This window comes from Habropoda laboriosa, unplaced genomic scaffold (assembly GCF_001263275.1).
Source record: "Habropoda laboriosa isolate 0110345459 unplaced genomic scaffold, ASM126327v1 scaffold28, whole genome shotgun sequence".
Lineage (NCBI taxonomy): Eukaryota > Metazoa > Arthropoda > Insecta > Hymenoptera > Apidae > Habropoda > Habropoda laboriosa.
The window spans coordinates 2,252,018-2,263,610 of NW_017100174.1; the positions used below are offsets into that span (position 1 = coordinate 2,252,018).

An 11,593-nucleotide genomic window follows, 5' to 3' on the forward strand; every position below is an offset into this window, starting at 1 on the left:
TTAGCCTGTTTTCTTTTTTTCTTTTTTTTTTTTTATATAGAGAAATTTGCTTCTTCGATAAGCGGGGAATATTTTCTTGTCCAAAGATCGAGTGCACGAGACACGATTGTGAACGTTTAATTTGTAAATTTGATCCGTGTTAGCAGCTGAAAATCCCCTGGCATCGTGATCAACAATTTTGCGATCGATAACAATATAATTGAACGATTCGAAATATTCGACGAATGGAAGTTCGCACGCACGTCGAAAGTGTAAAACGAGCCATCTGTTATCTGGATCGTTTGACCGATTGTTTGCGTTGCGTAAGGCAAGACAAACGTGTAAATCAAGTACTCGTTGTTGATGCAACCATATCATTCGAATAGTGCAAGCAGATGTTTTAATCAAATAGTAATAAACATCTGGATAACGTTCGTGTGCCTGTAGCCTTAACGTTACCACGTATGAATTATCGTTACCGTCACAATGTCCCGGTAATGGCCGTAGCTGTTCGAGATACGCCGCTCGAAGTCATTAGGGGATCAGTTATACCGAAATGAATTTGCAGTTCGGTACGATACACTCGGTGCTTTAAGCGTTCCAATTTCCATTTAGTGAAAACATTATCGCAAGTGAGATCATTCGTTCCTAATGGGTTTTTAATATACACGGACCCCTAATTGTTTCGACCGATATCTCTTTTTTTAGAGATACAAAATACAAAAATTCTCACATAAAACACTGTAAGAGAGTGAACAATGCATTCCGTTCGAAATCACTTTATGTCACGATGCCACGGAAATCTCTTCAGCTACTATTGAGGTAATCGCACACAAACGAATCAACAGATGTCTCTAGGCATTCTCAAGTTTACGGACGTTCCCCGTGAAGATAGCCGCACAGCATCGATGTAACACACGGAGAAAAGCGATCTCTCGCGTGCGAGGAAGTATCGAAACGTGCCTGGTACGATGATCATAAGTCGTCGATGATGTATACCGACAGAAGGAGAAAGAGAGAAGTAGTAGCAACGAATAAGGTGTAGAAATGGAAAAAGAACGGAGAATCAGTGAGATAGAGATAGAAAGAGAGAGAGAGAGAGAGAGATAAAGAGAGAGAGAGAGAGTGAGAGAGAGAGAGAGAGATAAAGAGAGATCCCTTTTCTGCGATGGACTCTCCGGTTCGTTGTTATCGGCGAATGGCGCACACAGAACCGAGACGACGCTATTACACGAAACAACTTCCTCCGCTTGCTGCTATGATTTTGTTTCACGCGTGCTTCCGGCCGTTTCCCCGCGTGCTTCTGTTTTATTCGAGAGTCGAAGAAAACGAAAAAAATGTAAGAACCGTGCGTGTTTAGGTACATATAACGTAACGTGTGAAAGTATCGAGCGATGATGAAATGAAAGAAACATAAAGATGCCACACAAAACGAGAAAAAAAAATGCAGAATATAAGATGACGACGAGAACGCGTGAGCGTGAAGAAGAAATGATTGACGTGTAGAACATTCTCTTTGACGAACGAAGAGAGAAAGAGCAAGTAAGTTTGATGGATTTTACGACGAGAGCGACCTACGATATACATATTACGATATATTGTATTTTTTTCTTTCCTTTTTTTTTTTTTTTTTTTTTTTTTTGGTTTAATTTCATTTATTGATTATGACGACGATTATGGTGACGACTCTATTATGCGAGAGAGCGTAGACGGAGTATGTATAAAATGTATTTTAAGCGTGGACAAAAAAAATCAATTTACACTTACAATTTACAGTAACGAGTAACAATACTGATGTGGGTTGTGCATAAGGAAACAAAACAAAAAAAAGTGGTTAATGAAAAGCGTGTGTACACGGTGAACATCGTGCGAACCCGTGCCAATGGAGAATCGAATCGCGCGAGCCACGCGCATTCGAAGAACGAATTTTCGTCCCGGTGCGGATTCACCTCTTTCCTGGCTGTTCTTTTTTGTTCCGGTTTGTCGTGTTCTGCGTGCAAGACTATATTACCCTGTTTTTAATTTTACCAACCACGTTTCATTGTTTTCTGACAGAATTGTGTCAGGTTGTTTCCAAATAGGTTTTTTTTTTTTGGTTAGGATTCGGTTGAATACAGCAAGTAAAATCCAACGATTACTAGTAGAGGAAAATATTTTGTGCAATAATCATTTTTTTAATTGAAATTTTATCGAAAAAGAAAGTATCGAAAGGAAAAATAAAAATACTGGCACGCAGGGAAAAGTGGAAGAAAAAGGAACGCGCAGGTGGATAGGCGTTAGAAAACGAAACAGGAGTGCCAAATCATCCGTGACTTCCGTCCCACTTGGGCAATAATAAGTACAGCAACTTGGCGAGAATGCAAATGTTTGCCATGTGTCCTCCAATAATCGTAAGGATTGTTAATCTGTCCGCTGTATCGATTCTTTTTTTCGTGTTGTGCTCGAGAAATTGCCACTGCATCCGTTATTTTCGCTAAGGTATATTCCATGTCGAAGATATTGTGTCGACTTATATAGTAGAAAACGAACGAGCAGTTTTTTAGTCATCTAAAAAAAAAGAAAAAGAAAAAAAACGAAAGAAAAGAAACCTGTCTGATCTATGGTTTAACGACGAAGATCATTGCTCTCGAGCGATCGATGCAAATAATCGATCCGGATAAAGTAATTTCGACACTCGCTATTAGTGCCTGTCGTTTCGTCGATAATCAGGATAGAGGGTATTTCGTGATTAACCGTCGAGAAACCTCTAGTCCATTACGTCGAACTGACTAAAACGAGCTCGTATCCGATTCTCCATTCGCCATGGACGCTTTTTACTAAAAAAAAATACAACAAATCGGCCGTAATCAATTCTGGCGGCGGCTAATTGATAAAAAAAAAAAAAAATAAGAAATATTTATTCGAACGACTTGCCAGTTTCGTTGCACAGTATACACGAAGTAGGTTCGAGCGAAACAAAAAAGCATACAAAAAAAATAAATAAATCAATAATAACGGAAAGAGATCTATAGATTACGGATTAATGGATGAGTTGCATAGCTATTTGAGAAGTTTCACGAAATATCGATGTATATATTTTAAGTTTGTATTATAATGCCCCCACTTAATTTGTATGAAATGGAGAATTTCAAACATTAAAATGATGACAAAAAAATCTCTGACTTTTTCCTATTTTCCTTTGTTCATTTTTTTTTTTACGTTACGTTATTCTGAAGGCCCAACGAATTTTTATTACGCAAGCTTTATCGTTGTTTAATCACGTCACAACACAATACACATATATAGATAAGCAGCCTTACGTCTTTATTTCAATTTGGCTTGATCTTATATGACACACCACTTTCTTGTTACGACTATATTTAATTAATCTAATTCAATAACCAAATACAATTTATGAAAATATAGTAACTCGTGCTTTATCTAACAACTAGCCAATAGCCTTTTAGAGACGTGCAAAAAAGTTGTGCTCATTTCATGAAGATCGTTGGCCCATTTTTGTACAGGCACCTCTTCAACGACAATATCCAATAGGAGAACGTCAAGTATCAGAAAGAGAACAATCAACGTCTGTTCTTGTCTCTTCCGACTCTTTCAACATGGTACAGCTGACGGCAGATGAAGGGCTATGCGCAGTGCAGTATCACATGTCAATGCTCGCTGCGCATGTACTTACTGGTCAGAAAGACATGGCAGGTGTTTCGGCTGCTTCTCATTGTTGACTATTTTTGATAGATAAAACGTTTCTTAGAAATTGCCCGCGAGACAATGATAACTTGTACGTTAGATAATCACTTGTGAAACTTACTTTAAGTAATCGATCGTTAAAATTCGTATAAAACATGTCGAACACACGGGAAGCAGAGGTAAGCATTTGTAGGTTTCATGTCTATATTTTAGTATTTACACTTTATACTGTATGTCAACATAATTGTAATTATTGTTCGATAATTAAAATATACGAATGTATAATGTGAATTGATATAGAATATTAATATGCACTGATAAGTATTGTTAACATCATAATAGTAAAAGAACGAGAAATTGACATGTCAGTGTTTCACTTATTACATTATATAAATTCTATTGAAGGTACAAAGTCTCAAGGAACGTGGAAACGCGTGTGTGAAAGAGGAAAAGTATGGAGAGGCTATGTTCCATTACACTCATGCCATTAAACTAGATCCACAGAATTATTCCTTATATAGTAATAGATCATTTGCCTTTTTAAAAATGCAACAATACCATTTTGCGATGAAAGATGCATTAATGACAATTCAATTAAAACCTGATTGGAACAAGGTACATATATGTTTATTATAATGTTGTTCTTGCAATTACAGATATAAGATAAGTTCTCATATAATTTTTGGGTTATATTGTAACATATATAAATTTTTTTGTAGGGTTATTTTAGAAAGGCTGAAGTAGAATCACAGACATTTCGCTTTAGTGAAGCACTTGAGTCTTATGATCAAGCTTTATCTCTTCAACCAAATGAACCAACAATTGCAAAGGCAATGTACAGAGTATCTAGATTACTAATTAAAGACCAAAGAGGTATTGCATTAGATAATCACAGTGAAAATGTTTTACATGATATTCTAATATGTTAAACTATTTTATAGCTGATCAACAGATACCCTGGCTTGGAGCTGGTGTTGGTATTATACTTGGAGTAATAGTTGTAATTGCAGATTATGTTTTCACAAATAAACCTACATTAACGGTACATGTATCATTTTCATATTCTTGATAATCAGTTTTTAAACAAATACTTATAATCATTTTATTTTATTTTTTTTTTTTCATTGGATGCAGCATCCTCTTTTGATGGCCTTAATGACAATGTCTATAGCAATGCTGGGTTTTGGCATTGCAAAGGGGTTTCGTTATTTTGTAAAATGTCAAAGAAAATCACTTTTGGAACCCCCAGTGGATCTCTTTTCTATGGATGCTGGTGATAGTAATGAAGAATTTGATGATGCTGAAGCTGAAATGAATAATGAAAAAGAAAAACATCCAAAATACACCAAAGCTCAAACACGACAAAGATTTAAAAAAGGGAAATCATAGTGTGTTTTGATACTAATATATGCATTTTTATGTAAATTTTAAATCTTAAATTCATTTATTTTTTAGCATGTCAGGAAATAACTGAAAAATTAATGTTATTACATTGGCAAAAAATTAATAAGTACTGTTTACATTTTATCCTTTAGTTACTGTTAAATAATGTTAAAATATTGAGAATTTGTTCCAAAAAAGTCGTATTTCTTTGTGTTTTATGTTGAGAAATTTTTTTTATATCGAACAACATTTACTATTAAATAATTGAGACCATCTACTGCAAATATAATACTACTTTAATCTTTTTGAAATATATCATAGGGTGATAAGGCTGCAATGATATATTTAAAGATATAAGATATTTCAATTTTTAAGAAAACTGGCAAAACATGATTTATGCTATTTACACTTTTACATAGTCATTACAGAGTCAAATAACTTATATATTATCCTTACATACACTATACAACGAATATCTTGTTCTTAAAAAAAAAAGAACAATTATAAATACAATGAGCATAAACAAATTCTAACCAAACATAATCAACTACATACGAATTATTCCATTCTTCATCAAATGACACAGTAACCAATGAAAAACCAGACTTTCTTAACATACATACACAATAAAGCATGTAACTTAAACTTTAGAATTTATATACATTGTATACTATGCTTCTATTGCAAGTATGAATGTGCATGAGTTCATACATGATCAAGAGTTTTGAATTTTTCAAGCACACTTCATCCTCTCAACTGTATTTACCTTCTTTCACCTGAATGAATTTACAATAGAAATTTCAATCTTGTTAGTGTTAACACAAGGACTTTTAATATAAATACATGATTACATCAGTATTTCATTAAATGAAGTATTTCTTTAAGAATGCAAATAAAATACATTATTCATAAACATACTACACATACATGTAGGAAAATTTACTATGGTAGTGACATGTAGAAACATGTTTCATTCAATAATTTCATATAATTCACTTGAACAGATTTTATTACTCTCTAAAATAGCTTAGATTAGAGTATTGCAATTTACCGACATTTCTCGCAAACTAAACTGTTATTATACGACAATTACACTATACTATAACCCTTCGGAAATTAATCACTTCCCTGTTCATCATCTTACTACTAGTCATTTCAGATATTAATTCATTACCGCTAACATTGTAGTATACTTTCGTAAAAACATATAACTAAAATTATGATTTTCTAGACTATGTACACAAATTAATTTTTCCCGGTATACTCTTTATGCATATTTATGAGTATTTTTTACTTAACCGCAATATACTACATTCAGTCCGGCAGACATCGATATATTAAACTCTTCCATTTATAACCCGTTATGCGACGAATTATCATATCAATACCAATGTAAATTATTCTATGGAATCAATATCCTAGCAAATGCATGGCCGAATGTTCGTCAAATTAATTGTTAACAATATTTTACAGTGACTTAAAATGTTGATACATTACTGTTTATTCAGATATATAAACTTTACACGTGAATACGTTTTCGTGTAAATCAAATTCACGAAATTGTTGACAGAATTTATACTTATTTCATGCATAAAATATAAAAATAAATAAAAAAAAATAGTTTACATGATTTCCCCAATACCAAATTAGTACCCTGAAAGTGTTTTATACGAGACAAAACGCGATAGAATACAATATGTATTCATTGTAATGAAAAGATGTTAGTGATAACACGTTTTTTCTCAGCCGCACTGGCTGTGCGCCAGGTGCTCGAAACTCAGTTATCCGTAGATCACTGAGAGCTCGTTAAGTGTAAATTCAAATGTACAAGCTGTTACTTACTAGGTACACATTCCTTCGAATTGTTTACGATATTGTGTTTTAAGACCCCAAATGAATTACCCAATAAAAATGAACGTATATAAAACAGTCCCATTAGTATGGAACGTCACATCCCAAACTATTTAGCACACGTCATCTTTTCTGTAATACATATTACTTTGTACGTGCTATCTATGATTGTAAGTAATCTAACGGCGCGATAGATCAGCGCAAGAAAGTTAGAATAGAATGGATCAAATCTTTTTATGGCTATATATTCTGTAAGTTTACACTGGGAAAATAGTTTTGAAAAATTATAAACATATAGGAACAGGTTTTTTATGGGATATTGAAAAAATCAATAAGTCTGTTCTAGAATTATATTCATTTCTTAAAAGATGTAATTAATTTATGCACTATTTACGACGCGAGAAAGAACAACATTGTTTGTAAAAAACAGTTCCGGTTACCGGAAGTGTTTATGAGTGAAACTGAGATAAATTATTTTTACTACATTTTTGGATATATTCAATCCCCTCTTTTCTGTCTCCATCTTATACGATCCTGATGAGAGACTATTCACGGTGCTCTTTTATGCGCATGCGTTCATTGACGTTTACAAGTAGGTAAGCATTGTAGAATGTTCAAGCTGGTCATTTCTCTAGAAACCTTCGAACGGTATGCATCAGGTCGTTTTATTACTAATGCGAAATATGGAAGCTTTTCATAACCAAAACTTTAGAAACTAATATTTCACATTTTCGTTTTATTGTTCCGTTTGTTCGTTTAATGGTATTGTATTACAATGTAAAAACAGTAATGGTAATATACGATAGCGTTGAAGTAATACATTCGAAAATATACACATGACTCGAATGAGTTAAACTAGTCTATAATAATACACAACTTGAACAAGATAGTTTCCATTTTATAAAGTTTATAGTACTTCATTGCGAAAGCCATTTTCATGACCGAGTGGAAAGTTATTTAAAAATTAACGCAGTAATAGCTGTATTTGTAATTAGCTTCTGCTACATCATGCAACGAATAGACATATGTTCTTCAAATATTGTAGTTAACACAACGATAATTAAACAACACGTGTTTTCTCGATTTTATCTATTAACACCCACGAAAGTGAAGTGACAGAATTTCGACATATGCATGGTAAATCTTGACCAGCCAGAAGTTTCCTCGAGTCGTACCATAACCAAATAACGAAGTGTAATGTGACAAGAGACGAAAATAATTATGCAGCAAGTATTAGAACAAGAAAGAGAAAGGAAAACGGGGTTGTAGCACCATGGATACCTGGAGGAAAGCCTTATACATCGTAATGGAATGTCAGGTCCGTGGCTCTCGTACTTATTGGGGTTAGGTTGACGTTGCACCAACGTATCGATGCGAAGTGATTCTATATACCCGATGGGATGTCTTTAATATATACGATTACAACGAATATGTAAATCCCAGAAGCGTCCGCGTGAAGTTTGTAACCACAGAATGACAGGAAATCAGAAAAGAACGTAAAGACGTTCACTAAGTAACACGAGGAAACGAAAAGCGGGAAGCGTGGCCAGGGCACCCAATGCGATTAGTCGCCTGGTCTCTTCGTGCGTACGTGATACGCGCACGCGCAGTATCTGATCACAGGTTCGTGTCTATGCAACTTACAATGTGGTGAATTTATGCACCCTACTGTTAAAAATATTCATAATTTTTGAAGTAACTCTTACTGAAAATTCTGTCACATCTGTTTTTCTTTTGGAATATATGAATTTTTAAAATGGATTGCACATGATTATATGTAAAACACAGTTTTTAGCATTGCGTCGTTTCTATTGCTGCAACAATGATTGAGTTATTTTTATAAAGTTCAATGTAATTTAAAGTCAAGATGCCGATGACCTCGTGGTACCATTCTCACTTCTTACAAGCGAATGTCATACCTTTTATTATTGGTTTTATTTTAATAACACATGGCCTATTGAACTGTTTCCTTGTGTTTAAACACAGTAATAACTGTAAAGGACTATATGTACTTTTTATTTGAAATCGTATCGTTAAAGCGAAACTTTTAAATGTATGCAACAGTTTGCTGCAATCCATTAATTTATATACTCTATAAATTAACGACTTAACACATAAGTAATCTTTACTGTCCTTTATACAATATAGTGTTATTAAATCACGTACTGATTCGTGCATATTAAGTGCACATTTATATATGCAAATAGCAATAAACATCAGTATGTTTTGCGTAACGATGTCATATAAATATGCATATATATACATGCAATTCTATAGTATATACGGGAAAAGAATAATCGATACACGATCGTGTGACAGCTGAAAAGAATCGTTTAAACGCGGGAAGACTAAACCCTTTTGCACAAACTTTGGCACAGCAAGTACACTGGTTCGAAGGTTCACAGACACTTCGAGGTGACCGTCCTCTCGATGCGCGCCCTTAATAAATACGTTCCTGCAAGCCGCACTACTTTTCTACGGTATCCCCACCAATGTCCATCAATGTGTACGGGTTGGTGGACGATGGTTGGCTGGGCTGGTGATTGGTAATAGTAGTGGGGAGTGATCACGTCACGAAGTGAGGCCGAGAAGCGACGAGGCGCATGTATCAATGCGCAATCGCATCGGAACAGTTCAGGGAGTCGGGGAGGTCCGTGGTAAGGAATAAACAGAGTGAAGAGACCGCGCGAGAGACGAAGAGTGGGGAAGGAGAGAGAGAGAAAGAGAGAGAGAGACAGAGAACGAACAGGCAGTGAGACGATCACGATGCACGGAGGCGAGCACAAGCGGCCAGGGGCACAGGGCTGAGGGCTGAGGGCTCGACAGGGCCTGGAATAACGTTCACGGGACGGCCGCGGGCCAGTCAGCAGCAATGGAACAGACGAAAACTCCCGCGTCCCGGCTACTCAGCACGAGTTGCATAGAGAATAAGGACGACTTGGAAGAGGTAACATAAATATTTGAAATAGTCACTGGATACGTATCGGGTGCTAGGGGTTCCGCCATTGTTGCGACGGTCGCGCACGTCGCTGACCGCGCGGCGCCACACGTCGAACCACGCGTCTTAGCGGCAATATTCGAATCATTTGCATAATTGTGAAATTAATTGCTGTCGCTTAGTAATGGATAGCATTCGTTAAAATTTTATGACAATGACATAATAATAGTATACATTACCAAATTTGTCAATATAATTCTTAGACTGAAATATTTTTATTCATGACACTGGTATGTTTTTCTTTCCTTATAGCCTGTTAATGTAAAGTGTAGAATTTTAATAAAGTTATAGTTTCATATCTTTTTTATATTTCGTTCATACGTCATTTATAAGATTTTTTATTATTACACAATATTAGAAAATTTGTTTCTTTTGTTTCAGAAATTTGAAAGATGTTATACAGTGCTTCAAAACCTGACTGCAGGACTGTCAGAAAAAGAAGCCCATGATACATTGAACAGTGCTGTGTGTAAGGAAAAAACACACGAAGAAGTTTCATTGGGATTGTTGGTTGTCATTCTGACAGATCCTCAAAGTGCTGCAAAAAGTTACAGAGACTTGACATTAATTACCAGAGATGGTCTTGCACTTGTGTTAGGACATCTTAATCAATTAGTACTTGAAAGATATTTACGACTGAACGATGTAACCAGAAGTCAGTTATTATGGCTGTTGAGGGAGATGATAAGAACTAGTGTAGCTAGTGTGGATAACCTTTGTTTAAGTTTGTTGAGGCATGCAGCTGGTGGAGACATTTCACCACGAAATTTATTTTTAGTTGATGCCCTTTTAGACATTTTTCAAGAAAATCGACCTTGGCTGGATAAGTTTCCTTTTTTAGTAGCATCCATTGTTTACACCTATTTGCGGTTAATAGAAGATCATAATGCACCCCATTTATCTGGTTTGCGTCAGAAAGAAGTTACCTTTACTGTGTCTTTAATAAGAGAACGTATGGTTGATTGTTTGGTTATTGGAAGGTAAGTGATTGGAGGATTTTTTTGACTAATATTGATAGTGCAACAATAAGTAAAACAATATTTTATGTTCACAGGGATTTGGTACGCTTATTACAAAATGTAGCACGGATACCAGAATTTGAAGCACTTTGGAAAGACATGCTCCTTAATCCAAAGACTCTTTGTCCAAATTTCAGTGGTGTCCTTCAACTTTTACAAACTAGAACTTCTAGAAGATTTCTACAATCCAGGCTTACCCCAGATATGGAAAGAAAATTAGTATTTTTAACCAGTCAAGTGCGTTTTGGTAATCATAAACGATACCAAGATTGGTTTCAAAGGCAGTACCTGGCAACACCAGAATCGCAATCATTAAGATGTGATCTGATAAGATTTATTGTTGGTGTTATTCATCCAACAAATGAGTTGTTGTGTTCAGATATTATACCCAGATGGGCAGTAATAGGATGGTTATTTACGACTTGCACATCAACTGTGGCTGCAAGTAATGCTAAATTGGCTTTATTTTATGATTGGTTGTTTTTTGAACCAGAGAAAGATAATATTATGAATATTGAACCTGCAATTCTTGTCATGCACAATTCTATGAGATCCCATCCACCAGTCACTGCCACATTATTAGACTTTTTATGCAGGGTAAGTAGGAGTATGAATTTTAACAAGTTAATTGTTTTCATGAAACAAGTTTTATAAAAAAATATATATTTTTATTTATAGA

At 35.0% G+C, this 11,593-nt stretch overlaps 1 protein-coding gene across 1 annotated transcript in view; it reads left to right on the forward strand.

Annotated features, from left to right (window-relative positions):
• The first annotated feature begins 3,664 nt into the window (after positions 1 to 3,664).
• The window catches only part of LOC108578746 (integrator complex subunit 3), an 11,082-nt gene continuing 3,153 nt past the window's right edge, over positions 3,665 to 11,593 (forward strand). The window contains 9 exon segments of the mRNA XM_017942130.1: positions 3,665 to 3,842; positions 4,069 to 4,278; positions 4,383 to 4,536; positions 4,605 to 4,705; positions 4,798 to 5,003; positions 9,692 to 9,762; positions 9,765 to 9,844; positions 10,277 to 10,875; positions 10,950 to 11,512. Coding sequence (XP_017797619.1) covers positions 3,819 to 3,842; positions 4,069 to 4,278; positions 4,383 to 4,536; positions 4,605 to 4,705; positions 4,798 to 5,003; positions 9,692 to 9,762; positions 9,765 to 9,844; positions 10,277 to 10,875; positions 10,950 to 11,512 — 2,008 coding nt within the window. The 5' untranslated portion in view covers positions 3,665 to 3,818.